General features: G+C 54.6%; 3 protein-coding genes and 1 non-coding gene across 10 annotated transcripts in view; 3 read left to right on the top strand and 1 right to left on the bottom strand.

Annotated features, from left to right (window-relative positions):
• The window catches only part of Agap3 (ArfGAP with GTPase domain, ankyrin repeat and PH domain 3), a 52,586-nt gene extending 34,817 nt beyond the window's left edge, over positions 1 to 17,769 (bottom strand). For all 3 annotated transcript variants that reach the window (XM_046429863.1, XM_046429864.1, XM_046429869.1), the window contains exon 1: positions 17,430 to 17,769. In XM_046429863.1, the coding sequence (XP_046285819.1) occupies positions 17,430 to 17,754 (325 nt within the window). In that variant the 5' untranslated portion in view covers positions 17,755 to 17,769. The remainder of the gene's footprint in view (positions 1 to 17,429) is intronic.
• On the top strand, positions 2,826 to 2,898 carry Trnaa-cgc (transfer RNA alanine (anticodon CGC)). Its single transcript has one exon. It is a non-coding gene; the product is annotated as a tRNA-Ala (tRNA).
• A 3,004-nt stretch (positions 17,770 to 20,773) lies between the features above and the next one.
• Tmub1 (transmembrane and ubiquitin like domain containing 1) lies at positions 20,774 to 23,272 on the top strand. Of its 4 annotated transcripts, none has more exons than XM_046429875.1 (3): positions 20,774 to 20,896; positions 21,772 to 22,179; positions 22,455 to 23,272. In XM_046429875.1, the coding sequence occupies exons 2-3, from the start codon at positions 21,797 to 21,799 to the stop codon at positions 22,804 to 22,806; spliced, it is 735 nt and encodes a 244-aa protein (XP_046285831.1). In that variant the 5' UTR covers positions 20,774 to 20,896; positions 21,772 to 21,796; the 3' UTR covers positions 22,807 to 23,272. The 4 variants fall into 4 exon arrangements, with proteins under 4 accessions (XP_046285831.1, XP_046285833.1, XP_046285832.1 ...); XM_046429877.2 differs by lacking the exon at positions 20,774 to 20,896 and adding an exon at positions 21,047 to 21,170; XM_046429876.2 differs by lacking the exon at positions 20,774 to 20,896 and adding an exon at positions 21,302 to 21,433.
• A 261-nt stretch (positions 23,273 to 23,533) lies between these two features.
• Positions 23,534 to 27,722, top strand: Fastk (Fas activated serine/threonine kinase). Of its 2 annotated transcripts, none has more exons than XM_046429872.2 (10): positions 23,534 to 23,717; positions 24,479 to 24,901; positions 25,349 to 25,528; positions 25,656 to 25,828; positions 26,259 to 26,472; positions 26,577 to 26,736; positions 26,957 to 27,048; positions 27,117 to 27,252; positions 27,324 to 27,438; positions 27,513 to 27,722. In XM_046429872.2, the coding sequence occupies exons 1-10, from the start codon at positions 23,636 to 23,638 to the stop codon at positions 27,618 to 27,620; spliced, it is 1,683 nt and encodes a 560-aa protein (XP_046285828.1). In that variant the 5' UTR covers positions 23,534 to 23,635; the 3' UTR covers positions 27,621 to 27,722. The 2 variants fall into 2 exon arrangements, with proteins under 2 accessions (XP_046285828.1, XP_046285829.1); XM_046429873.2 differs by having other exon boundaries at positions 23,535 to 23,717; positions 25,656 to 25,795.
• The last annotated feature ends 74 nt before the right edge of the window (positions 27,723 to 27,796 follow it).

Raw genomic sequence — 27,796 nt, 5'->3', positions numbered from 1 at the left:
CATGTGAGTGGCCCCTGGAGCCACCTGCATCACCTCGAGGCAGGATGGAGCACAGAATTCTGTCAGCCACAGTCTAAGGCCCTGGGAGTGTCCCTGACACCACCTCCTGCTCTGACCAGCTGGGGCAGCTGCCTGACATCGGGCTTAAAAGGAGGTATCAAGGATCTACCGAGGACCACCTGGCATGCCTAGCTCTGCCCAGCAAGTCAGTTAATTCTCAGGGGAATGGCTTGGGCAAGCGATGCACCTCCACCCGGGGCCTGCACTGGGCCAGGAGCTGGTCACTCTTTATGCCATCGCCAATCACCCCAGGCCAGCGCGGCGGCAGACTGCAAGAGCACCTGTAGAGGAGCTTCAGGCTTCAGGCTTCCACAGGACCTTTCATACACACCCGAGGTGCACTGGCTCCTCACAATTCTGACCCACCTCCTGCATTTCAGGTGTTGTGGGGTTGTTTTTGTTTTGTTGGTACTGGGGATTGAACCCAGGAGTGCTTACCCACTGAGCCACATCCCCAGTCCTTTTTATTTTGAGACAGGGCCTCGAAAAGTTGCTTAGGGCCTTGCTAAATTGCTGAAGCTGGTCTCAAAATTAGAATCCTCCTGCCTCAGTCTCCTGAGTTGCTGGGATTACAGGCACCCCTGGCCATTTCAATTGCTTTTAAATGCTATTCTTTCCCTTCAAAATTGAATACACAAGCTCAGATGAAGTCCCATGAGTTACAAATCTGTTTCATGCAGTCAAATGTGTCTCTAAAATGTGTCCAAGTTTATGAACTCTCCATTTCTTATCAGCAGTTCTAGCACTTTTATTAGCTTCCTATTTTTTTACAAAGATAAAATATTTTTATAAAAGGAAAATGCAATAAAGTGCTCAAATAACTGCACTAATTTTGAGGACCAACACGGAGGACTGCTAAGAGTGCAGAAACACATGCATACATTCAGGGTCTCAAAGAAGGGGGCTGGGTCAGATGCATGGGTGTAGGAGAGGGAACAGTGTATGTTATTTTTTGTTTTAATTTTTTTGTAGTTGTAGATGGACAGAATGCCTTTATTTATTTATTCATTTATTTGTGGTGCTGAGAATCAAACCCAGTGCCTCACACATGCTAGGCAAGCGTTCTTCCACTGAGCTATATATAGCCCCATGTATGTTATTTTAACAACATCAACAAATGGCTCAGGTAGCCTGAGAGTCATCCGGAGGACAAAAGTTTACTGCAGCTGAATTCCCATGATGGATTTTACAAGAGCAGGGCCTGGAATCGCCTCATCCACGGAACAGTCTGGGGGGCCCCACAGCACCTGGCCTCCTCTGCACAGCCACAGTGAATCTTCTGCCTGAGCACAAGCTCATGTTCAATGTGCTCTCACCTTATGCTACGGGGTGTGGGCTCCTGGGCCTCCTCCAGGGGGCACACAGCCTCTGGCCAGTGTCCCCCAGACAGCTGAGTAATGGATGTGTGTCCTTGATCCCCAAGGCAGCAGCCACATGGGACACCACTGGCCACTTGCTAATAGCAACACCTTGCTGAACAGGATGGCCCCCTGGGCACTTGACACATTAACCCACTTAACCCTGGGAGAAAGGTGCCAGGAATCTCCCCAGTTACAGATGAAGAGCCAAGTAACTTGGTCACCGGCCAGTAGGTGATTTGAACCCGGGCCATCTGCTCAGCTGGCTAACATGCCCTTGGCCTCCTCAGGCCTGGCCACTGCTTCCCTGGCCTGCGGCAGTCTCTGCTGACTCAGGGCCTGCTGAGCGAGGCCTGAAGCCTGAACCTCTCCAAAGTCAGAGTTCAGATTTCAAGCAGCTCCCACCTACCTTCTCCTCCTCCCCATCCAGGAACAGCCCAGCCTTGGCCTTCCTTCCAAAGGAAGCAGATCCCCCCTCCCCAAAAGAGCCCTCTGAGCCCGGCATGGTGGTGTAGACCTGTAATCCCGTTGGCAGGAGGGTAAGGCAGGCAGCTTGCAAATTCAAGGCCAGGCTCACCAATTTAGCAAGGCCCTGACTCAAAATAAAAAAAGGGCTGGGGATTTGGCTCAGTGGTAAAGGGACCCTGGGTTCAGTTCCCCAGTACCAAAAAAAGAGCCCTCTCAGATTCCCCCTCACTGATCTCCCATCCCTGACTCCCTGCTCCCCCATACCTGGGCCACAAGGCACGAACGCTGATCTCTAGAGGGCTGCCAGCGCTCCCCTCCCAGGGACACATGGCATTTACAAAAGGAGAAAATGGCACAGCCGCCCAGAGGCCAGGAAGCTCTGAACATCAGGCCTGCACAGGTGGCCACACTTACTCTTTTTCGAAAAACCAGATACAAAATCCTGGGCTGGGGATAGAGCTGAGTGGTAGAGCAGCTTGCTTACCATGCGCGAGGCCCTGGGTTTGATTCCCTAGCACCACAAAAAAATAAACTACGCGACAAGGACTTGTGTAAAGCAGAAAAAGAAAGCAACATGTGGAAATGGTGTCACGGCCACCTGCTTGCACCTGGTTGGGTGACGCGATTTTTCCTGCCTCTTCATATCTTTCTTAATGTATATTTCACTCTGCTTTCTGAAGTGTTCCTGGAGGGTTCATTACTTTTTTGGGGGGGTTCCGGGGATTGAACTCAGGGGCACTCAACCACTGAGCCACATCCCCAGCCCTATCTTGTATTTCATTTAGAGACAGGGTCTCCCTGAGTTGCTTAGTGCCTCACCATTGCTGAGGCTGGCTTTGAACTCCTGTCTCAGCCTCCTGAGCTGCTGGGATTACAGGCGTGTGCCACTGTGCCCATCAGGGTTCATTATTTTTATAAAAAGAAGTTAACAGAGGCACTGGGGATATAGCTCAGTTGGTAGAGTATTTGCCCCGCATGCACAGGGCCCTGGGTTCAATCCCCAGCACCTCCCCCAAAAAAAGAAGCAACAGAAATGGAAGACTGTTCCACCTGGGAACAAAAGGCAGAGTCAGGGTAGGATCCCAAGTAAGTTTGGGGTGGGCGATGCCAGGGATCTTTATTTTAGGATTTGAAAACACAACAGCTTCCTGGGTGTCATCCCTGCCCCCACCCCATCACACTACAACAGGGCTCTGCCTCTGATGTGTCACCAAGCTGCCCCAGCCCAGGACACTGAGGGCCAGTGCAGACTGGATGCTTTGGCAGCCTCCTTGGGTCAGTGGGCTCAGCCTGGCCCACTCCAGTGTCGGCTTGGTGACATGTCATAGTGTGACGTTCCTCTGTTACTCACCACTGCCCTGCTGAGGCCAAGCCAGGCTATAATCAGCACCTGTGGACCTACATCTCCTTTCCACCAGGAGCTCTCTGAAGGGCAGGATGACTGGGTTCGAGACTGCACGCTGGTAGATGGCCTGACTCACTCTTCGTGCCCACTCACCCACCGCCGAGTGGGGAATGCCCAGCTGCCCACCACGAAGCATCAGCAGTGACTCCCTTGCTGCTGTTGGGACAGGAGTGCACTCCCTGACTGCTGGCGAGGGCGCCCCTCGTCATGTTCCGACCGCACGTTTCCTTCTCTTCCTTCTCGGACCCTGTCCTTTGCCTGATGTTCTCCTGGGGTTTTTTCCCCTTTACTTCTGGGGACTCTGCGGAACAGGCGTGCTAACCATTTATGTGGTGCACATGCACCACGTAATACAGAAAGAGGACTGAACCGCATAATTTCATGATGGACTATAACCCCTGAACAAGGACACAAATCCAAGAGACGAAGGTTTGCTAAAAGGTCAGGGTGGGAGAGGCTTTCCTGACAGAACACCCCTGATGGCAGAGGGCATCGAGATTACAAAGTCACCTTTCAGGGGCTGGGGTTGTGGCTCAGTTTAGAATGCTCACCTAGCACATGCAAGGCCCTTAGCACCACATAACAATAAATAAATAAATAAAATAAAGGTATTGTGCCCAACTGCAACTAAAATATGTGTGTGTGTGTGTATAGATAGATAGATAGATATCTAGATATAGAAAGTAAGTCACCTTTCACAATCCCGTGACTGCCAATGCAGGCAAAGGTTGTTTAAGCATGCAAAAGCCATGCAGGGGAGCTGAGGAGGTCGGAATGTCACCCCCACAGACTGCTTACTAAGGGGGTGAATCCCCCCAACTAGGACCCCTGGCAGCTGTTACCCTGCCAACCTCGATGCAGGCCTGCAGCACAGGCCTGCAGCACATTCCAGGATGGTTTCCTGTCAAGCTTCTAGACCGACTAAGTTCACGGGCAGCACTTGGGAGAGGCAAGTGCAACCTCCCCAGGTGGCTGCCATTGCAAGCTTCTGGAACAAAGGCCATCCCCACCAGAACTGCCTAACTCTTCAGAAAGCCGGGGTGCTGGGAAAAGGTCCCATGTGAGCCCCTGGTCCTTCCCAGCTCCCTCCGTATCTGGGAAACCAAGGCTATACAAGACATTCTGGGAATAACTGGCAAAATCTGATTATGGGTCAGCTATTAAATGGTATTAGAGAAATCCTGTTAGTTTTCCTGGGTGCCACACTGGCATTATGGTCACAGAGAGGACGTGCCTGGCCTCTGGAGAAGCCTGTCCCTGACAGGGAGAAGTATCATCATGCCAGCAACTGCCTGGGAAAATGAGAGGAAGAGAGAGAAGAGAACACATGGGGTAAAACAAAACAATCAAACTTTTCAATGTCATTAAAAAAAAATGCTGGAGAAGTGAGCTGTCATCTCCTCTACAGATTCTGGCCTCCTGGCTGGCTTAGGAGGGGCCCTCATGCCAAGGTTGTCCAGTAGTCTTGTAATTTTCTCCCCTATTTTAAAAAGTTTTATCATTTCTTCATGGAACAGTAGCACATCCTGGGCAGAGCACAAGCTGAGGCCAGGCTCCTGGGTCTGAGCTCTGCCTCCCCCAGGATGAGTAAGAAGCCTGGGCGGATTCCTTGGCCTCCACGCCTCAGTTTCCTCACCTGCCCGAGGGCTGTCAACATGCACCCTGAAAGGATGTTCTAAAAACTACACGAAGACAAGAATGAGGAGGGAACAGGGGCTTCCTCTGGAGCCTAAAGAGGAAGTCATGCTTTCCTTGCTGCTCCCTCTGAGATGGCAGAGCAGGTCCTGCCGCCCCAGCCCTGTAACTCCCCATCACCCACAGCAAGAGCCGTCAATCTTGTGACATTTGCAGCACAAACACAAAGTGCTAGAGTGTGGGGTGGCACGTTTGCATAGTTTAAAAACACACTACGCCTGCAGCTTTCATGATAACATCACTACTCCAGTAAACCCTGTGTGGTGGTGACTGTCGGGGGCAGCAGGTCTGCTGTGGCACCCCCTAGGCCACCTCACGCCCAGGCCTTGGTACTGCAGTAGCTTACTCACTGCCCTTGTGGATTCTCCCAAGACAAGGTTCCTGGCTGTTCTGTCAGCACGATTTCCTTTGGTACCAGCTCACCACTACCTGCTCCTGACCTCGGTCTACTCCTGCTCAGGACAGCACATTCCCAAGGCCAGGTCCTAGCCTGGTTGCCTGGGCAGGGCTGTCACTGCTACCCCTGCTTGTGACAGAAATAAATTATGCTGATCAAGTTTGGGGTACCTTGGAAGAAAAGGCTATGGTACTGTGGTCCCCAGGTTCGGACCCCTTTATCACCCTGCCTTCACCCTGTGGATCCTTCCACCTGGACACCAGCCTACCCTCCTGCCCAGGAGCAGAGAGAGGGGCAGGAAAGTGGCCTCTCAGACATACCCATGAAATCATTTCTTCCAACCTCTCTGAGCCTCCTTCCTCCCAGCTCAGCCTGTTCTGGGCCCTCCTCAGCCCTCTCCAGGTCCCCAGGAAGTGCATCTTCCCTGTCTCTTGGGTGGGCCCAATGCTCATGAAGTGCAGAGCAGAGTTCTCATATCTCGGGGGAAGGAAGACGCCGGCATACTCCAGGGCTGCTCCCACGGCTGCCCTCGGAGCCTGCCCTCGGAGCCTGCCCTCGGAGCCACCGTGCAGAGTATCAATATGTAACTATTTGGACTTAAGTCTGTGTCTCAGTCTCTTCTACTCCTCTTTCCTGATGTGAAATCATTGGTGTCCCCTACCCTGGATTCAAGGGACCCCCCACCTTATCCTCACAGCTTGGTGGGACTCACTGTCCCCACACCACACAGAAAGAAAGGTGGCCGCCACCCCGTGAGTTTCCTTCCTTATCTCAGACCCCACTGTCACCTGGGTCCCTTCACCCTGTCTCACTGTACCCCAGCTCCCAGCCTCAGCTGGGAGAGAGTCACACTGCACTTCCTGGAGGATTTCCTAACCGAACAGGTGACCAGCAGCTCTGTCTGTGTCTAAGGGGCAAGCTGGGCGGCCCAGCAGGAACGTGAACTAAAAATCAGGTCATAGTGACTCCCGTGACTTCCTGAGTCCGGGCTTTGACCCCTGCAGGGCACTCAATGCACTGCCACCTTCTCATGGGCCACCTGAGATGGAGCAGGATGGAATCCCACAGGCTCCTCAGAACCTCAAGTGACAGGTCCCCATGTCTGGCCAAAGGCCTAGAAACACTTCCTCACTACCCCTGTCCCCAGCTGGCCTGAGAGAGCCCCAGGCAGCACCTCTGCTGGCCCAGAGCAGCCCTGGCCTCAAGTCCTACAGGACATTCCTGAGCTGGGTCTCAAGTGCAGACTCGGGAGACCCGGCTTTTCTGACCCAGCACAGAGACAGGGAGGCTCCTCGGGGTTCAATCATCCACTGAGCCAGGCCTGGCGCTGGCCAGGACCCAGGAGTAGACTGGGCAGCCCGATCACAGGCACAGGGCTCAGGGTCCAGCAGAGAAAGGCAATTGAAACAGACGAGCGTGTGACACATGCCAGCCAGGAAAGGCAGCAGCTGCTCCAGGCCACGAGCGGGATTAGGCCAGGGCTAAAGGTGGGCAGAGTGAGCCAGGCTAGGCAGGGGGCTACCAGAAGGGGGCAAGGGTGGCCTGTGTGGGCAGGCTCTGGGCAGAGCAGGCAGCACTGGTTCTTGGTGAGGGCAAGGGGGCTGGTCCTGGAAACCGAAGGCAGCACTTGGGAGTGAGGCACTCCCAGCTCCCCAAGTAAGCCTGGACACTGCTTGGCCACTGTGAGATCACTTCCTACTTGTAAAGGGGACAGTGTCCCCTTTACGTGTCCTCGGATGGGGCTCAGGGCCCCATCTCTCACCAAGCATCTTCCAGGCTGTGACGGCTAGGAGGGCTGGCTCCCCTGAGGCCCACAGGTAGCTCAGAATGTGATGAGGGAGCCCTCAAAAGAGCCGCAGGACAGCACCTCCCACGGACAGGAGCAAAGCCAGGAGAGAAAGATCTGAGCGAGGTGACACTTCAGGCCTGGAGGAGGAGGCCTCTAGATGTCCATCTGATTCGCCACGAAGCCCTGAACATGGACAAGTCCTGTGACTCTCCCCACAACAACAGCTGCCTTCCAGGTTTTAAGAAAATACACAGGATGAAGAACCACTGTGAATAATGACACCTTGAAACGATGTCTGTGATCACTTTCCACAGCAGCTGTAAGTGCTCAGTAAATACTTGTTGAGCAACTAAATGAAAACAGCAGTACTTGCAGGAAAGACCCAACACTGTAAAATTTTAAATGCAAGCCTCTGAAAGGGTGAATCAAAAATAAACACTTACATGTCCAATTTCCACAACCAACAAGTTTCTTTGTTTGTTATCTTTTAGGTAACACACCAGAATCATTGGTCCCTTGTGTCTATGAGCACTGGAAATGTGACCAGTCTAAATGAAGAGGTCCAAGGGGGTTAAATGCAGAGTGGATTTTTTAGACTTAGTATGAAAAAAAAAAAAGTGCAGTATATCTCACCAAAAATTTGTATGTTAAAATAAGAATATGTTGGCTATATTGGATTAAATAGAATACTTTATGAATCCCACCAACTTGGGAGACGGAGACAGGAAGATGGCAAATTTGAGGCCAGCCTTAACAATTTATCAAGTCCCTCTTTCAAAATAAAAAATTTTAAAAGGGAGTGAGGGGCTAGGGATATACCACAGAGGTAGAATACTGCTGAAGAATACTGTAAAAAAAAAAAAAAAAAAGAATTTCACAAACCAAATGCAGTAGCACACACCTATAACCCCTGCAAGGCAAGAAACTGGGGCAGGAAGATCACAAGTTCAGGTCAGTCTCAGCAACTTAGTGAGACCCCAGTTCAAAATAAAATAAGAAAAGGGCGCAGGGTACAGGTCAGTAGTAGCATGTTCAAGGTCCTAGGTTTCATCCCCAGCACTACCCCCCCCCACATAATACTAATAATAATACTAATAATAAGAATTCTACTTTTTTTTTTACTTTTTTAATGTGATTAATTGAAAACTTAAATTCATACGTGGTTCACCTAAGTCTACTGCACAGTGCTCCTAGAAAAGAAACTTTCAAACGGACAGAACAATAAAATAGAGATAATGTTAGGTGCCTGTGTGAACATGCAGATCCCATATGTCAATACAGGGTCCCCAGGACATGTACCCATAACTGGAACCTCAAATGCCAACTTGGCACCCTCGGCCCTGGGCTTAGCTAGGCTACCCAATGTGCGCACACTCTGCCCACTAAGTGCCCATACTGGGGTTCAGGAGCAGACAGAAACAAGGTGCCACACCCATGCCATCTCCTTCAGTCTTGCTTCTCCAGCCTGCAAAGGGAGATGCCACGCCAGCTTCTGAGGACGGACACGACGGCCGCCACACAGGAGCTTCTCCTGTACACGGAGGCTGTCCCCAGGCTTCACATTTGTTTGCTCATTTGATGGCAGCACTATGAACCAGATGCTGATTACCCCTATTTCCCCAAGGATGAAGACAAGACACAGAGAAGTCAAGGGACTCACCCAAGGGCACAAAGCTCCAGAGAGGTAGTTCTGAGATTCAAATCTAGGCAGCCTGTCTCTGGAGCAGGTTCGTACTCTCCCTATATAGCTCCAACCACTTCACCAATGCAGAACAGTCTAGAACAATCTAGAAGCAATAACCAGGCAGGGGGACTGCAGAGTAAGCAGTCAAACCTTTACAATTCTTCTCAAACAAAAGCTCCAGGGCCTTCCTGTAGGGTCTATTTAACAATCCTCCAGGCACAGAAGCGAGGCCCACGGTCCCTGGACAAGCCCAGACAGAGGGACACAGGCACCCGGACAGGAGCACAGCGGGAGGCCCCGAGTGGGGTCCAGATCTCTCAGCCTGCCTCCCCTGTGGCTGGCTCTCATTCTACTCCTCGAGCTTGGGTTTGGGTTTGTAAGCCATCAAAGTATCAAAGGAAAAGGCAAGAGAGGACTGCCACAGGCAGGAACACCATCCGTGGCAAGAAGGGGCACTGACTGACAAGCAAGAAAACACACGCTTTCAACAGGCACAAAAGCACCAACGGCAGGGCCACGCGAGGCCACGCGGACTGGAGTTGGGCACAGCGGGCAGACCCTCCCCTCAGAGGACCGCGGCCAGCTCCACTCTCCACTCGGCCCAGTGGGGCCAAGGCACTGAGGGAGACTGTGACGGGGCCCAACTTCCGACAGAGAAACATGTGACTTAGAAAAATCTACATAAGAGTGATTAAAATTGTTTTAAATTTGATCAGAAAAAAAGAGCAACAAACCAAGAGGGATCTGAAGCCGGGTGCACAGCATACGCCTAGAATGCTGTGCTACTTTGGAGGCTGCAGCAGGAAGACAGCAAGTTCAAGGCCAGCCTCAGCAACTTAGTGAGACCCTGTCTTGAAATCTTAAAAATACACAAAAAGGGTGAGGAGGTATAGACCCGTAGTAGAGCATCCCTGGGTTCAATCCCCAGTGGTGGGGGGATGTGGCTCAGGGATAAGAGCACTTGCTTGTCTGTCATGCATGAGGCCCTGGGTTCCATCTCCTGCACAGCAAGACAAAGAAAGCAGCCCCTGCCTATATACTCTGTGCCCCACACAGCAGAGGAATAAGGGGCTAAAAAAAATGTTTTGTTTTGTTTTTTAAAAAAAGAGAGAAGGGGCTGGGGATGTGGCTCAAGCGGTAGCGCGCTCGCCTGGCATGCTTGCGGCCCGGGTTCGATCCTCAGCACCACATACCAACAAAGATGTTGTGTCCGACGAAAAAACTGAAAAACAAATATGGAAATTCTCAAAAAATAAAAAAAGAGAGAAAATTGAGTAAAGGAAAGGAACAGAATTAAGCCAAATGGAAATGAGCAATAAAAAAATATTTTGTGGGCTGGGGATGTGGCTCAAGCGGTAGCGCGCTCGCCTGGCATGTGTGCGGCCCGGGTTCGATCCTCAGCACCACATACAAACAAAGATGTTGTGTCCGCCGAAAACTAAAAAAGAAATATTAAAATTATCAAAAAAAAATAATATTTTGTGGTTGTTGTTGGGGATGGAACAAAGGGCCTCGTGCATGCTACGAGTGCTCTGCCACTGAGCTGCATCCCCAGCCCCAACAAAAAGTTTTAATGATTCTTACTAGTAAATAAATATCTAAATAAATATAAACAGTAATCAGAGTAACCCCAAGGAAGAGAATTTAATCTTTATTTTCCCTTACCTGCCAGGGAAGCGGGACAGGAAAAAGGCTGTCTCTACCCCTCGGAGTCAGAACGGCAGCAAAAGTCCTAAAAATGTGCATAATCTATAGTCTTAGCATTTTCTTCTGGGAATTTGTCCAAAGGAAATGATCAGACAAATGTACAAGGATGTAGGTAATAAACAGCATACCCTTTCCATAAATAGGATACTGAGCAGCCTTCTAGAATAATGTCTCCAGTCAACATGTGCTTACTATGTGCCAGCCACTGTCCCAAGCAAGGTATATGTGTGACCTTGCAGATCCTCAGCATGGTCAAGACTGAGACCCTGGCTTTGTTATGACACCCCCTCCCCATTTCAGGAGAGGCAACTGAGGGACAGAAAACCTCCCATCTCCCTACAGGGTCTCTTCTAGTTATGAGCTCCCTGAGGGCTCAAGGCAGCATGTCTCAAAGTGCCACAAGAGATAAGGCAGGCTTGGGACACAGCTCCGAGTCCAGCTTGGTCCCTTACTTCACAAAGGGAACCAGACCAGAAAGCGGTATTCCAACTACAGGGCTGCCTGTGCAGACCCAAGCAGAATGGGACTCTAGGAAGATAGGCCCAGAGCCATGAGGCCACTTGCCACAGCTTTCCCAGCCAGGTAGAGGCAGAGCAGGGACAAGAACCCAGGTCGTTTTGCTTCCCACTCCAAGAGCTGCCAGATAAGAAAATGACTGAGGAACACCCTCTCCCCATGTACCATCCTCCACAAAGCCCCACCTTTGCTGTGAAACACCAGTAATATGAAACTGATCCAACAGCCATGATGGAAAAGAGCCTAGAATAGAAGGGAGCCCAGCAGCCCACTGACAACAGAAACTCCAGGCAGGACAGCCATGTTCGGCTTCCTTCTGCACCCGAGTTGGTAACAGCAAGGATGCACTTACTTTCAATGCTGACACATATATTTGAATGAAATTTTTTTTGCATGTGTGGTACCGGGGATTGAACGCAGGGGTGGCTCTACCACTGAGCTACACCATCAGCCCTTTCTATTTTTTGAGACCTACTAAGTTGCCTAGGCTGACCTCCAGCTTGCGATCCTTCTGCCTCCCAGCCTCCCGCATAGCTAGAATCAGAGGCATGCACCACCACGATTGGCTTAAATGAAAAAAAATTTTTTAAATGTATTTTTATTTGTTTTTGGAACAAGCATCTTTCCATGCATGCTACACCCATGCAACTCATGGACAGGAGTGATACCCCTGAGTGCCACTGCCTGGTTGGAGATTCAAGACACCCAAAAGAATATTAGAGCAAAGAAGAGTCTGATCCATCCTAAGTTATACTCTAACAGCTTCCGTGAGTTAGGCTCCAGGGTGGTTTGATTCTCAAAAAGCTTCCCTAGAAGCCATCTGTCCAGGCTGACCCGGTGCCAGTTGGCCAAACCTTCTCTAGTCCATCCATGTGAGGGAGTAGCACCTGACTTGGAGTTGGAACACCAGGCAAAATCCCTGGCTCTGTGGCCTCAGGAAGCCTACTCTAAGTCATACGCTATCCTTGTGCAAAATGGACAGGTCACTTGCCAACCTAAAAAAGAGGTTCCTCGGGCTGGGGATGTGGCTCAAGAGGTAATGTGCTCGCCTGGCATGCGCGGGGCACGGGGCACTGGGTTCGATCCTCAGCACCACAAAAAAATTTTAAAAAAAATGTTGTGTCCACTGAAAACTGAAAAATAATATTAAAAAAAAAAAAAAGAGGTTCCTCAGAGAACACGAGTGGAAGCCACGTGGTGGTGAAGAGGCCTCCTCCAGTCTCCAGGACGGGGCTGGAAGATGAAAGAGCGTTAACAGGCACACTGTGCACCTGCATGGCCTGCTCACCTCCCTGGCCTACTCCAGAGCAGGCTCCATGCAGCCCAGGCTCCATGTTGCCCCTTGCCCTGGGCCTGTGCAGTGGAGTGCAGCGGGGAGGCAGAAGGAAACAATCGGATTAAACTAACTTCAAGTTACCTGTGTAGTACAAAGTGAATGCAGCAACTTGGGTCAATGTTCACACAGTGCCATTGGGAGTTGAAGGGGTTTGCCCCAAACCTTAGTACTCTCAACCGAAGCCTGCTTTCCAAAAAAAGGCAGAGCAGAGCTCCCTCCTTGTCTGTGCCAACGGTGTGAAGACAGCTGGCAGAGGGCTCACAGGTACAAATGCACAGTGTGGGCACAGTCAGGGCGAGCCCACTTACATGCACCCCATCCCCCACTCCTGTCTGGACCTTCCCAGAATACCCTGTGTCCTGCAAGGAGAAGCACCAGCCCCCCCCCCCCAATGTTTTCTTAGAACATGGGAAGGTGGAAAAAAATAGAGGAGGAAGCATTAATAATTCCTTCCCCAGAGTCCTGCCTGTCTGACCCACCTGTCCCCTACAGATACACACACAGAATCCACCATGTTCACTACCACCTTGCTGTGCCTTGAATACCTCTATGTGCCTTCAGGCCCCAGCCGCTCTAGGCCTGGCAATCATCTGAGGAAAGAAGAAATCTATAGATGATTCTAGAAGACGACATGTGGTACTTAGGAGGAAGGGCTGTTTTGTTGGTAAGGTATCCTGGGTCAGAGGCCATGGATTGAGTGGAATGAGGGAAGTTTTCCACCTGGCTGACCTTGAGGTCATGCAGCCTATGATAAGGCTGGGGTAGCTTTCCAGGCCCCCCCTTCTGACCTTGAGGGCAGGGAACATGATGAGTCTCCCCAGGTCTCTGAGCTTTGCCCTGGTTTTCTGAAAATCTGGGCTTTATTGCTACCACTCCCAGTGCCTTCTGACCTCTGCTGCTGCTGAGCCTTTCTCCCCAGGGCAGCCAAGCCCAGCACTTCCTGTATCCTCTCCCCCATCCTCCCCTTTGTTCTCCTGCTTTCTGAGGTGCCAGATGCAACTGGGCCACACAGTAGGAGCTACATAAATGGATCTGGAACAAACACAGCTTCCCTGCCTACCAGCACCCACATGAGTATTCCCTTTTGCAGAATTCCTAGAACCCTGGTGTGCAAAGTCCTACATAAGTAGCCACTCCTGAAGTGGCTATTTCATTCCTAAAGCAGCCAACTGCCCAAATGACCAAGAGAGTGACAGAGAAAGAAATGGATCTGGCCCATTCCAGACTGCTCCAATAGGAGGCCTTTAGGGAGCCTGGCCTGAGTAATGCCCAGGTCAGCAGGTCCTACAGTGAAAGTCACGGCCAGGGTGGAGACCACCCCCAGAACAGGAAGCAAGGCAAACTGGTTCAGGAGAGCTTCCAGTCTCCAAACAGAATCATCATTCCTATCCTTTCCCCATCACAAGGTTGTCTTGGGAAACACAGGGCCCACTATAATACCCTACGTGGGACAGACAGGCCTGAGGGAGCCCCACCAGGAAGGGTGTGGATGCTGAGACTGGGACCCTCCAGTAAGGTCCCTCTGAGCTTCCCCAACATACCTAACCCCAGCTGGTGCTCCTTCTCTGCTTAGCCTAGGCTTGAACCAAACAGGAAGAAATCCACATTTCTTCACCTTACTGTCTCTAGGATGTCACTGCACCCACAACCAGGGTAGGCGGGCAAACTGGGAACTTCAGGAGTGAGCGGGCAAGGGTGAGAAGAGCCCAACCAGGCCAACTGGAATGCTCAAAGGAACTCCATTCTAAAAAAAAACCACGAACTCTATGGGAAAACAAAGGGGAAACTGAACAAGTCATCTAGCTGACAAAGCCCAGTTCCTGCACACACAATAGTAGCCATATGGCGCACACACACGTAGTCATGGTCCACTTCCAGGCCCAGAGTCCTGCCTGCCCACGCCATCCCCAGGGAGCAGCACTCCCCAGGCACACCTGCTCAGGGGCCAGCAGGCCTTTCCAGGCCACCTGCCAGGACATCCCCCCCACCCTGCCCCACCAAGGCTGCTTCTCCCAACGGCTTCTCCTGGATCCTGGCTGGCTTGGCCTGGTGTCCCTCATTTGGATTTTGACCCTGGTTCTCCTGCATCCCTCTTTCTAAGAGATCAACGCGAGTCAGAGGACCACCCTCTTCCCTGGGAGTGAGCAGTGCAGAGGGAGAGCCAGGCACCACCTTTCCCCAGTCCTATCAGCTTCCTCTCCTTCCTTTTCCTAGTCCCCTTCTTCCTGCCCCAGGAGGTGAGGTGGCTCACAGGTCCTGTGTATGGTGTGCCTTCCAGGCCCCATGCAGGCTCAGGGAGGCACTTCTCTTGTTTTCTCGGAGACAAAGTGATGGACAAGTTTTCTCTAGCCTTGGCCTTTAGTAGGAAAGGAACTTCGCAAAATAATCTGCCCCCTTCCCCCAAATCCTGTCCTGCAACACAGGAAAACCTAACAGTCCCCTGCTTCCTCCAGCCCTGGACACAGGACCGGGTGGCTGAGAGAACCGAGAGAGGCCAGAAGATCAGATGCTCATGGAGCTTCCTCAGTGCCAAATGGTTCTGTCACTTTCAGAGCTGCGACAAATAAACCCTCCACCAACGGGCTGGGGATAGAGCTCAATTGGTAGAGTGCTCCCCTCACATGCATAAGGCCCTGGATTCAACCCCCAGCACCACAAAACAAAAACCCTCCACCAAAGCACTGGCCAAAACAAGAGGGTTTCTTGGGCTCTGAAATATTGCCCCTTTCCACAAAGAGGTTCCCTCCCTGGAAGCACAGGCTCCTGGGAGGCTCTGTTTATGTAACAGCCCAAGTCTGCTCAGCCCACAGGGGGCTCTTTCCTGACACACCCAAGAAGTTGCTGTTTCCCTCCACCTTGGAAGGTGGGGACACTGCCTTGCAGGACAGAAGCAATATGGTTTGGCAGATGGAGAGCTCTACAGCAGGAAGCATACAGGGCCGAAATGGGAGAAGGAGTCTGGATTTTTTTGAAGTCTGCCTACAGCAGAAAAGCTGGGGCGACAGAAGTGAGAAAGCCAGCAGGGGTGGGGGTAACAAAGACAGATTCCAAGAGAGAGGTTGGGAAGGAGGAGAAGGGGGAAGGAGCCAGGAGGCCTCCCCAGAGAGCAGGGCAGCAGGGATGGGGAAGGGATGGCAGAGAGCTAAGGACAGATGGGTGAGGAGCAACTGGACTGGTCTGGTGACAGTGAGACATCAAGTCCCAGGATTTCATGATAGCAATACCAAACTTCCAGGCTAAGCAGATGGAACAGTGGGGTATTTCCAAACCACAATGGGGAAGTTGGTCAAGAGGGAGGGGAAATTCTGCCTGTTATGATGAATTTAAAATAAAAAACCCAAGTGTATCCCAGAATCATAGCCTTCACAGCACAGAAGAGTCTCCCGCATTCTGTGACTGTCCACCAAATATCTTCACCTCTCTAAAGGGCTGGGGAGTTCACCTTGGAGTTAATCAAGAACTTCATATTTCCTCCAGGTGACATTGAAGCTCAGGGAAGGTTTTTCCCTACCCCACCACCTTCAGATCTAGGGGGAAAAAAAGTACATCTCCTCTGTTTGGGGCCCTGGGCTCACACAAATGCCATCCCCTGGTCCCCAGCCACAATGATGATTCAGGCCATTTACTCAGATCCATGTTAATGAGTTTTTTCAGTCACCTAATTAGTTCAGAGTGAACTTAGCCTTGAGAGAGAGGAGATGAGAGCAGGTTGGGAAAAGGACAGAAGGAAGTCAGATTGGAATGTTACAATAAGAGGGCAGGCCCCGAGTTCTAAATGGGGCCTTCTACTCCCAAGGAACCCAATATTCCTTCCCCAGTTACAGGGAGGCTAAAAACAGAAAGGGGGTGTTCAGGTGCAGGAGCCCCAAGAGCCTCACACAAGGGGATGAAGATAGGAATGTAACCCTAACTGTAAGGACCAAGTAGTGGACAGGCCCCTGTCCACTCCACGTCATCAGCAACTGGCCTTAACTCTCCCTGCATTACCACTAAGGCCAGACCCACCACCTGCTGGTGGGCGTCTCCCTTCAAACAGTGAGAGAAGGAAGCAGATGGCCAAGGGTGAGGGCCATCTGCCCAAGCTTGCTGGAAGGTCACCATGCCACTGGGGTGCCTGTAGGTACAGCAGGCTCCCACTACTTCAGAGGCAGTCGGGCATCTGCCAGCAGCGTGCCCCGGCTTACTGTGCCCCTCAGCAGCCACAAGTCCAGGACTCAAGAGCCCACAGAAAAGAAAACTGGGAAGCGCAGTAGCCTGGGGTTTCCGGTCCCTGACGCCAGGCGCAGCGTCCCTGGAGGTCAGTCGGCGCCCGCCAGCCTCCAGCAAGCCTTCAGAGTAAGCAGGCGCGGTTGCCCAGCGCGGTCGGGACCCGACCAAGCTGCCAAGGGACCAGCCGACGCCTCCCACGCGATCGCGGCGCTCCAGCCCCGCGCCAGGCTTGGCCCGCGCCCGCCAGGCCGCGGCGGCATTGGGGGTGTGAGTCGGGAGAGGGAGCCTCGGCGAGCGCCACCCTCCTAGGCCAGCGGGCGCTGGGCCCGGGAAAGCTGCCACCCACTAAGGAGAGGCTCCGAACCCCAGCCCCATCGCTGGGAAGGGCCCAGGAAGCAGCTAAGAAGCCTTCAGAGTCTCGGCCCCACCTCTCAGCCCGCGGAGGCTATCCGTCGCGTCCACCCTTCCTGGCCATGCCTGACCAGATCTGGGCCCAGCCCCCATTCCCCACCCCGCAACTCCGAGCGCACTCGTCCCCGGGGCGACACCACCCTGGAGCACAATGAAAGGAAAACGTGTCCCCTGGCTCGTTACCGATCCCCAAATCCCAAAGTGTCCCTGGACGAGATATGCCAAAGCCTGAACCTGGACTCTACAGAGCAGATCAGCAAACCGCGTGGCCCAGACCTCGGGCGCGTAAGGACCCCTGAGGGTGAAAGCTGGGTGGGTCTGGGCCCATGGAACCCCGGGCCGGGGATGGAGGGGCCAGCACACTCAGGCTCCCGCAGCCCCCGGCTCTGCTCACCCTCGATGGAGATGACGTGCTCCCGGATCTGGTTCTGCAGCGCCAAATCCTCGATGCGCTCGATCAGATCATAGATGGCGTAGATGTTAGGATGGACCGACTCGAAGCGCTGGATCTCGGCCCGGATGGCCGCCGAGTTGGAGAGCGCGAACTGCTGGGGGGGCCCACCGGCCAGCTGCTGCGAGGGGCCGCCGCCCCCGGCCCCGGGCCCCGCGCCGCCGAACTGCCCGCCGCCCCCCGCGCCGCCGCCGCCGCCGCCGGCCCCCGGAGCCGCCAAGCTCTGCTGCTGCTGAGGGCTCTGCCCCCCGCCCGCCTGGAAGTTCATGGCACCGGAGCCGCGGGGCCCGAGGCGGGCCCGACCGGGGCCCGGGGCGGCGCGGCGGCGGCGGCTAGCGGGCGCGCGGGGCTGGCCAGGCCGGGACTACGGAGCGAGCGGCGCGGGACTAGTGCATGGGGCCGGAGACCGGGGGCCGAGGCCAGGAGGCACCTCCGCACACGCTGTGGCCGCCGCCGGGAGCTTCTCGGCGCCGCGATCCCGCTGCCTCGGAGCAGCCTCCAGCGGCAACAACAACGGGACCGGGAGCGCGCGGCCGGGGCCCTCCCCCCGCGTCATGCGCACGCACCGCCGCCCCCGCCGGCTCCGGCACACGCAGCCGGAGCCCCCCTCCCCGTTACCCCCGCCCCCGCCCCTCTGCGCCCCCGCCCCTCGCTGGCTCGCTCGCTGGCGTTGCAGCCTCCACCCCTGAGCTGCGCGCTCCGGCCCCGGCCCCGCCCACCCGGCCTCGGCCCTTCCGCCCGCTCGCTAGCCCCCCCCCCCTCCCAGCTCGCTCTCGGGCCACCGGAGCCGCGACACTGCTGTCCCGGCCCCTTTCGGCCGGCTGTCGCTTTCGCCTCCTTGCGCTGGTCTGGGCGGGTGTCGTATCTCTGGGCAATGCCCTAGTAGTGCCCTGCGCCTGAGGGAGCTGATAAACGCGACTGATTAGCAGCGAAGCCCTCCGAGGCTCAAGTGCGCCTCGTTTATGTGGTCCTGCCTTCAGTGCAGCACAGACTCTCCTGTACCCGGGCCCTGAGGTCAGCCCTAGAGACTACTCCGCCCCGGGGGTTTTCTCTCCCTGGCGCCCTGCCCCGGTCTCCTCTGCTGGCTACAGCTCAGAGGCTGGTTCCCAGCCGCTCTTTCCACTTCTCCCTGAGAGCTTCATCTCAGAGTCGGTGGAAATGACAGTGATGAACAATATCTTCGCCCTTCTTATGACTGGCTTCTTCTAAAAGATCCTCCGTGCCAGGCTGGGGAGAGTTCGCTGAATGCTGCCCAAGGTGCACAGAGGAAAAGAGGGAGGAATCAATTGTGCTCTCTCCCCCCTATCAAGAGACTCATTAGAGCCCCCATGGCTCTTAAAATTTTCCTTGTTCTCACCTCCGTGTCCATCCTGCCATTCCTCTCCTGAGGCTAGAGAGCTCCCTTCAGTGTCCCAAATGTCCCAGTTTCTCTGCATTCTCATTGCTGAAGCAATCTGCAGTTCTGCTAGCCCCCATACCCAACACATACACACTCCCTAAAACCCAGCAAATAAATCTGCCAGAATTCACACCCAGGGATCTTTTGAGTAATACTGGCGCATATTTCCCAGGTCAAGCAGGATCTTTTCCTAGCATAAAGATGTCTGCCATTCAGCTACCTATACAACTCTGCTCCAGTTACCAACCAACACAGTCACCATTCCTAAATTTTACTTCCAAAGGTGCAAACTAGGGACCTCCCAAGCTCCTGAGAGATATTAAGTTTGTCTATATGACCTTGAGGATGTCTTGTACCCTCTCTGAACTTCATCTGCAAAATAGATTGGTTCAACAAAAAACCTAGTTCTGTTGCTTTTCATTTCTAAAAGCAACCCTAACATCTCTTTTAGATGCTTAATTAGAATTGACATCAAGGAGCTTTACCAAATATACTTTCTCAGAGAGATGCTAAAAGGAAAGGGCTCCTCCAATATGTTGCCCTAACCACCAGCACATACCTGTCTTAAAAATGGTGGGCTGTCCACAGTCTGTCTCTTCCATTAGTATGACAGCCACATGAGGGCAGGGAGAGGGTCTATAAAGCATTTTGTTCCTAGCATCTTGCACAATGCCTGGTAAATAGTATGTATATATTTAATGAATATTTGTAGCATAGATGAAGGAATAGGGGGTAGAGATAAGTTAGTTCTGTAATTTTTTTTTTAAACCGGAGATTGAATCCAGCCAGGGCTTTACCATTAAGCTACATCCCCATCCTATTATTTATTTATTTTGAGATAGTCTCACTAGTTGTTCAGGACCCCGCTAAGTTCCTGAGTCTGGCCTTCAACTTGTGGTCCTTCTGCCTCAGTCTCCAGAGTTGTTGGGATTACAAGCATATGCCACTGACATTAGTTCTGTACTTCATAAATCTAAACCAAAGCAACATTTTGGGCACTTGCTCCCACAAGTAGGCATGAGGCATTGGGAAGACTAGGGTAGATTATTTTGAATCAAGGCTATTCTGTAGGGCTGGGGATATAGCTCAGTGGAAGAGCACTTGCTTAGCACGTACCAGGCCCTGGGTTACATCCTCAGCACCTGATCATCCCCACAAAGACTGATGTATAAAATTCAGGATGAGTGATTCCTGTGGCTACAGGGAGCCCAGAGGAAAGAGGGAAAATCCTACTGCAAATATTTACTGTGTACAAATCTTACATAGTTTTCACATTTGTTTAATAAAATGCCGAATTTCTCAATTTTCAATGGACTTATGAAGTATATTTTAGAAACGAAGAAACATGTTTAATGAGATTTAACAATCCACCAGAGAATGAGTTGCCGATGAGCACAGATTAAGCTTAGGATCAGGTCTTGTGCTCAAAGTCCACTCTTCTTTCACAGTTCTGTGAGGGTAAGATCGAGGAGGGGCCAGTCCTGAAGAAGACAGGTATCCTCAGCTGGCCGATGGGACAGCTCACGCCTACTGAGCTCTGGGCTGAAGCGTCAAATTGGAAGGCCAAGTTGCTTCCTGGCGTCCACTCTGACATAGGGAAAACCGGGGTAGTGGCCACCTGAGCTCTCAAGCGCTCTCATCACTGCATCACTAACAAGGGTGCTCTGACGTGCTCAGCTGACGTTGGTGTCTGGAGTGACAGATGCCCTGGCTGCTGGCGGCGAAGGGGACGAATCCTGCTGAGGTCAAAATCTCTGCCGAATAGCACAATTACCCGAGTCGCCCCCGCCAGCCCCGACTGCGGCGGACAGGCGGACAGCCTGAGCAGCGGACCGAGCCCGGCACGTGGGTCCGCAGGGCGGAAGGCGGGCAATGCCAGCGCGGACTACAAATCCCACAATGCTCGGGGCCGCGGCGGCTGGGAAGGAGCGGTGCCTCAGGTGTCTGCGACCTCAGCGCCTCCCGCCCGGAAGTGCCCGAGGGGCCGAGATGGAGCTGGCGGAGCCGGGCGGTGAGTCCCCGCGCTTTGGCCGCGCCCACCCCGCCGCCCCAGGTCTGGGCTGGGCCGCCCTCGCCCCGCCCCGGGATCGGCTGTGCCCTCCTGTGGCTCGGGGGGCAGAAAGATGGGAGGGGTGATGGAGCAGTGGGGGTGGGGAGGGCGCAGTCTTGGGTTCCTGGACTGGATCTGGGTCTGGCGGCCGCTGGGTTTGGAGAGGCTTCCCGTGGAGGCGCGGAATCGAGCTGCCGCGAGGAGGGTTTGGGTGGACCAAGAGGGGACCTGCTGGGTGGGTGGCAGCGCGCAGAGACTCCAGATTGCCCAAGGGCGGATTTTGACGTTTGGTGTGGGGGAAGCTTTGGGAAGGAGTCCCGTGCCGCGGGTGGGGTTTGGGTAAATGGTAAGGCTAGAAATGAAGGGGTGGGGTGAGGTGGGCTTGAAGACCCTTTTTCAGCCTCTTGGAGAAACTTAGTTACAGAGCATTATATGAACTTGGGGTGAAATAGGCGAAGGAGTAAACAAAACTTTGAGATGAAGTGGTCAAAAGAACAGGTAAGCTTTAGGGTGAAGTTTGGTGGGGGTTAAGTTTAGGGAACCGGCTGTTTAGAAGGTCAAACACCTTCCTGGAGATAGGGTTTCTGTGAATTGAGCTAGAAGACCTAGAACTCAAGTTACAAAGTTAGGACTTTCGATTTGGTGATGGGAAGGGGCAAAACATGGCAAATTTGGGATGACTGGGATATAGAGCAGTCTGTACTAGGATGGTTAAGGGAACAGAAGAATCAGGACTGTGGGAGAATTGTGGCAGGGTGGGGTCAGAAGCCTGTCGAAGTTAGGAGGGCTCCTGGCCAGAGAGCCAGCCCCTCACCTGTTCTTTGTGCCCTCTCCAGCTCGGTAGCACGGCAGGCAGGTGCCATGGCCTTGATTGAAGGGGTGGGTGATGAGGTGACCATCCTTTTTGCGGTGCTTGCCTGCCTTCTGGTGCTGGCCCTTGCCTGGGTCTCAACACATACCACGGAGGGCTCCGATACCCTGCCCCAACCACCAGGGACTTCAACGCCAGCCCAGCCCAGCGAAGTCATGGCAGCCACTGACAGCATCAGAGGAGAGGCTCCAGGGGCCGAGTCCCCCAGTTTGAGACACAGAGGTCAAGCTGCACCGCCAGAGCCTGGAGTCACTGCAACAACACCACCCCCAGACTCCCCACAGGAGCCCCTCGTGCTACGGCTCAAATTCCTCAATGATTCGGAGCAGGTGGCCAGAGCCTGGCCTCATGACACCATTGGCTCCTTGAAAAGGTAAGCGGGAAAGAGGGTAGGAATCAAATGCTAAAGAATGGGGTGAGATAGACTGGGCCACCAGAAATATCTGAGACTCCTCCCTTATTTTCAGTTTGAGGGAATGGAGCTGCCCAAAGTGTACACTGTTCTTGTTCCCCTGCAACAGACTGCCTCCCAGAGGCCACTGCTGGGTGGTGTGTGGAGGGCAAAAGGGAAGAATGGGAGCCTTGCTCTGGGCAAGGGACTAGGATTGCCTGAGGCCTGCTCTCTTACCCAGGTCCCTCTCTCCTCAGGACCCAGTTTCCCGGCCGGGAACACCAGGTGCGACTCATCTACCAAGGCCAGCTTCTAGGAGACGACAGTCAGACGCTGGGCAGCCTTCACCTCCCTCCCAACTGCGTACTCCACTGCCACGTGTCAACGAGGGTCGGTTCTCCACATCCCCCCTGTCCACCGGGGTCAGAGCCAGGCCCCTCCGGGCTGGAAATCGGCAGCCTGTTGCTGCCCCTGCTGCTGCTGCTGCTGCTCCTGCTCTGGTACTGCCAGATCCAGTACCGGCCCTTCTTTCCCCTGACCGCCACCCTGGGCCTAGCCGGCTTCACCCTGCTCCTCAGTCTCCTGGCCTTTGCCATGTACCGCCCATAGTGCCTCCACGGGCTCTTGGTGGTGTAGCCAACCCCTCTGGACCTCACTCCCCACGTCGTGGTGGGAGCTGCTGTCTGCCCAGGCCAGCTTCTCCAGCCTGCCTCTTCCCATTACCCTGGAGCCCAGCCCTGCGTCGCAGGGGACTCCGGGAACTGGCAGAGTCCCGCCCCTGTGATCTCCATGGCTCTGGACCACCTTCTGGGGCTGCTGGCCCTCAGCCTTCACTGACAGTTGGCTCTTCAGGGTCAGGCACTTGCTGTCGTTGCCTTGGCCCTGAACAAAGAATACGGCCCACTCCCCTGGGCCCGTCTTAGTGCTCTGCCTTTGGACTCAGCCATCCTTAGTCCCAAGACCTCCTTGGCTGATTTGGGCACCTAGGAACTGTGGGAGGCTGGTGACAGGGAGCTGGGAGGGGCAGAGGCATTCTCTGGAACTTGTGCAGATTAAAATAACTGTGAAGTTTTCACTCTGTTGTGCGTCTGTGCGGAGCTGGGGTGGGAAGGGCGGGGAGGCCTTGCTCCGGGAGAAAAGGGGAAACGACGAGTACTAGGCCCTCAGGCCCCTGCAACCTGCTCAGGCCGGCAACTGACCCCTTACTCTGCAGATCCGCCAGCTTCAGCTTTTGGTTCTGCAGTCCCGCCCCTCCAGCTGTGGCCCCGCCCCGCGCGCCACGCGCGCACTTCCCGGAAGCGGGGGGCGGGCTCAAGGCGCCCCGGCTCGCAGCGCCTGTCGGGAGCCACGTCTCTGCCGGCCGAGCGCTGCGCCGGGATTGGCGTGCAGGCTGCGATTCGGGGGCTGCTGGGAAGATGGCGGACTCGGTGGGCCGCCGATGAGGAGGCCGCGGGGGGAGCCCGGCTCTCGGGCCCCGAGACCGACTGAGGGAGCGACCTGCGCGGGGCCCGGGGAGTCATGTAGGGTGGCGCCTGCGGGGCGGGCCGCGGGAGGGCGGCGGGAGCTGGCGTTAGCGGCGGTGGCCACGGTCTCCTGACGTCCCCGGGCCAGGGCGGGTGTGTGGGCCCCCAGCATCGCGGACTCCTCGCCTTCTCAAAGCTGCGCTCTCTTCTCCGCGCGCACCCTTCGACTTGGGGCGCTGTGTTCTCTTTTCATGGGTGAGGAGACTTAGGCAGAGGCGAAGCCACTTGCCCAAGGTCACGCAGCTGGCAAGTGGGAGCGCCCAGCATGGGACCCAGCACCGTCCTGCTGCGGAGCCCGCGTTCCGCCCTCCGTGCCGCCGCCGCCTCCTGCGGGAGGGGAAGGTGGTCGGGAGGGCGCATCGCGGGGCCGTCCTGGCTCCAGGCTGGGCGCGACCACTAACCCGTGAATGACCTCGGGCTTAACTTAACCTCTTCGTCGTTCTGGCCCTTGGTTTCTCCACCTGTGAAATGAGGTAATGCCAGCCCTGCGACTCCTCATCGGCCTGTATGGAGCATCAGAGGAGATAGTGCATGTGGAATTGCTTTGTGAATTGCGCTGCGCTGAGCACACTGAAGGATTAGGATTGCTGTTTCAAGGAATGAAAAGGGAAAGAGGGCAGGGTGGAGAACAGGACCAGAGCAGTCACAGAGGGTAGCTCAGACTCCAGGCCCCTCTGGATGGGGAGTGAGGTAAGGAGTAGACTGAGTCCTTTGCCCCTTTGGAGGAAACCTCACCCCCTTTTCTGGGCCACCCTCAGGGTCTCCATCACCCAACTCCATGCTTCGAGTCCTGCTCTCTGCTCAGGCCTCCCCTGCTCGGCTGTCTGGCCTGCTGCTGATCCCTCCAGTACAGCCCTGCTGTTTGGGGCCCAGCAAGTGGGGGGACCGGCCTCTTGGAGGAGGGCCCCGTGCAGGCCATGTGCAAGGACTGCAGCGGCTTCTGGAACAGGCGAAGAGTCCTGGGGAGCTACTGCGCTGGCTGGGCCAGAACCCCACCAAGGTTCGCGCCCACCACTATCCTGTGGCACTTCGTCGCCTGGGCCAGCTCTTGGGGTCTCAGCCTCGGCCCCCTCCTGTGGAGCAGGCCACACTGCAGGACTTGAGTCAGCTCATCATCCGAAACTGCCCCTCCTTTGACATTCATACCATCCACGTGTGTCTGCACCTTGCAGTCTTACTTGGTGAGGAGGGCGTCTGGGGGTGTGGGGGCTTAGGGAAGGATAAAGGGAGAGAACAGTACACAGGTCACTGCTTTTGCCCAGGAGTAGCACATACCCAGATGCACTTGTTACTGCCCCTCCTGTATCCGCGACAGATGTCGTAAGTTGAACAGCATTCATTCCAGATTCACAGGGTGCCACCCCAGCTTCCTTCTACAGTGCTCTCAGAAGCCACTGCAGTTCTTGGCAGGAGTTGAGGGCCTTTTGCCACCTTTGTATAAAGCTTTCCCTGACAGACTGCTCTGATACGTATCCACCTGAAACTTCACATTTCTCCAGTCTTTTCACATAAACTCGAGTGTATATTCCCTCTCAGGAAATGAAGGGGAGAGAGGTCAGGACTCACCCCATGATTAGAAAAACACAGCACAACTCTCTCAGCAGGACCTCCTTTGCCTCCTCTCTCAGGCTTTCCATCAGATGGACCTCTGGTGTGTGCCCTGGAGCAGGAGCGAAGGTTTCGTCTCCCTCCAAAGCCACCTCCCCCTCTGCAGCCTGTCCTCCGTGGTGGACAAAGGCTAGAAGCTGCTCTGAGCTGCCCCCGTTTCCTGCGGTATCCGAGGCAGAATCTGATCAGCAGCCTGGCAGGTGCTGGAGGGTGGAAGGCAAATGGAGGGCAGGGGCTGAGGAGGACATGGGAATTAAGTTGTCTGGGCTGACAGTCTAGCCTGCCAGCGGTCAGGGCCCAGCATGAAGTGAAGGCTGTTCTTCACAGAGGCAAGGCCAGAAGAACTGACTCCTCATGTGATGGTCCTTCTGGCCCAGCATCTCGCTCGGCATCGGTTGCGGGAGCCCCAGCTTCTGGAAGCCATTGCCCACTTCCTGGTGGTCCAGGAAGCCCAGCTCAGCAGCAAGGTGGGCTTGCCTCCCACCCTCCCATGCTCCTCTGTGAGTCATCCTCAGTGACCTGGTCAAGCCTAGCCTCCTGTCCAGCGTGACTAGCCTCTTCCTCTGGCAGAAACACTCCAGCTAGGTAGCTCTGCTCCATGCCCTCTCTGTGCTGGCTTTTCCAACCCCCATGAACAACATGGATGCCAAGAGCTCAGCAGTTGTACCAAAGCACTCAGCCTCATCCTAGTTCCGCCTGTCCTGCTTTTCCAAGTCTGCAGGCCAGACCCCACAGAATGTACCTTCTACTTGTCTAGTCACATTTGGCTCAAAGACACTGCTTATACTGTTGAACTTGTGTATATGCTGGGGTAGAGGAGTGTTATGCCTTGACAGTGACGTTACAGGCTAGGCCATTCCTGCCTAACACTCAGCTTGAGAGACTTGGAGCAGCACTTCCTGCCAGTTGACATGCTGCTCTTCTCCACAGGTGGTACAGAAGCTGGTCTTGCCCTTTGGGCGGCTGAACTACCTACCCCTGGAGCAGCAGTTTATGCCCTGCCTTGAGAGGATCCTGGCTCGGGAGGCAGGGGTGGCACCCCTGGCCACAGTCAACATTTTGATGTCACTGTGCCAGTTACGGTGCCTGCCCTTCAGAGCCCTGCACTTTGTCTTCTCCCCGGGTTTTATCAACCACATCAGTGGTATGCAGAGAGGATGGCTGGAGGGGCCTGAGACCCCAGAGGTCAGGGGAGCACCCAGGGATCATTGGCCTACACAGGGTGCTCCAGTCCCCACCTCCCCACAGGCACCCCTCACGCTCTGATTGTTCGACGCTACCTCTCCCTGCTTGACGCGGCTGTGGAGCTGGAGCTCCCAGGATACCGGGGCCCCCGCCTTCCCCGAAGGCAGCAAGTGCCCATCTTTCCCCAGCCACTCATCACCGACCGTGCCCGCTGCAAGTACAGGTGGGCAGGCAGTCTGGGGTAAGGGGAGGGAGAGCCAGAGAAGCACAGTAGAACAGCTAGAGACCATAGACAGCAGTACCTGCACCACTGTGCTTAGTGGTCCTAGAGGGGAAAAAAATGGGCCCTGACCAGTCAAGGGATTTTTTCCTGGGTGTTGGTGCTATGGACAGACTGGGATGAGACTTGGGGCCTGTCTTCTACCAGTATCATTTCCCCTCAGTCACAAGGACATAGTAGCTGAGGGGCTGCGCCAGCTGCTGGGGGAGGAGAAATACCGCCAGGACCTGACTGTGCCTCCCGGCTACTGCACAGGTGAGCTCCAGGTGGGGGGCAGCTCCAGAAGTGGAGCTAGGCTAAGGCCCTGGCTCTCTTCCCTGCAGACTTCCTGCTGTGTGTCAGCAGCTCTGGTGCTGTGCTTCCTGTGAGGACCCAAGACCCCTTTCTACCTTACCCACCAAGGTCCTGTCCACAGGGACAGGCTGCCTCTAATCCTACGACCCGTGACCCTGCCCAAAGGTAAGAAAGCAGGGTGCGGGAATCTTGACCCCCTGGCCAAGAGCACCCATAACATGTCTACTCCTCTCCAGGGTGGTGCTGATGCTGCGTGAACGCTGGCATTTCTGCCGTGATGGCAGGGTGCTGCTGGGCTCCCGTGCCCTGAGGGAGCGGCACCTGGGCCTAATGGGCTACCAGCTCCTGCCGGTGAGAGGCCGCACCCTACCTGATCCTCATCCTCACCCCTGCCATGCAGGTAACCCAGTGTCCTCTCCCCACAGCTGCCCTTTGAGGAACTGGAGTCACAGAGAGGCCTGCCCCAGCTCAAGAGCTACCTTAGGCAGAAGCTCCAGGCCTTAGGCCTCCGCTGGGGGCCTGAAGGAGGATGAGGGGATACACATGGGGCTCAGGATGGCCCCCCTATGGGGGGTGGACAATTTGCACTTTGGCTCCCTATGTTTTGATTTTTCATTAAAGTCCCTTTCCTTCCCTGTTGTGAGTCTCATTTCTGTGACAGAGAGCAGGGCTGAGTACCCCATTCCCTGCCACTTCCACTAGACAGACA

The sequence above is a fragment of the Marmota monax genome, unplaced genomic scaffold, assembly GCF_021218885.2.
Source record: "Marmota monax isolate L192 unplaced genomic scaffold, Marmota_monax_Labrador192_F-V1.1 WCK01_AAM20220418_F8-fsc00193, whole genome shotgun sequence".
NCBI classification, from domain to species: domain Eukaryota; kingdom Metazoa; phylum Chordata; class Mammalia; order Rodentia; family Sciuridae; genus Marmota; species Marmota monax.
The sequence above is the reverse complement of the archived record's forward strand: the minus strand, read 5'-3'. Positions and strand labels throughout refer to the sequence as shown.

What these genes read in the sequence shown, in the direction of transcription:
- Tmub1 (XM_046429874.2), top strand. Translation starts at nt 21,581, where the DNA reads ATGGGAAGGGGCAAAACATGGCAAATTTGGGATGACTGGGATATAGAG. An exon ending in ACCATTGGCTCCTTGAAAAG is followed by an intron (nt 22,180 to 22,454) that starts GTAAGCGGGAAA and finishes CTCTCTCCTCAG; the next exon opens with GACCCAGTTTCCCGGCCGGG.
- Fastk (XM_046429872.2), top strand. Translation starts at nt 23,636, where the DNA reads ATGAGGAGGCCGCGGGGGGAGCCCGGCTCTCGGGCCCCGAGACCGACT. An exon ending in CGTGCCCGCTGCAAGTACAG is followed by an intron (nt 26,737 to 26,956) that starts GTGGGCAGGCAG and finishes ATTTCCCCTCAG; the next exon opens with TCACAAGGACATAGTAGCTG. An exon ending in GCCTCCCGGCTACTGCACAG is followed by an intron (nt 27,049 to 27,116) that starts GTGAGCTCCAGG and finishes TCTTCCCTGCAG; the next exon opens with ACTTCCTGCTGTGTGTCAGC.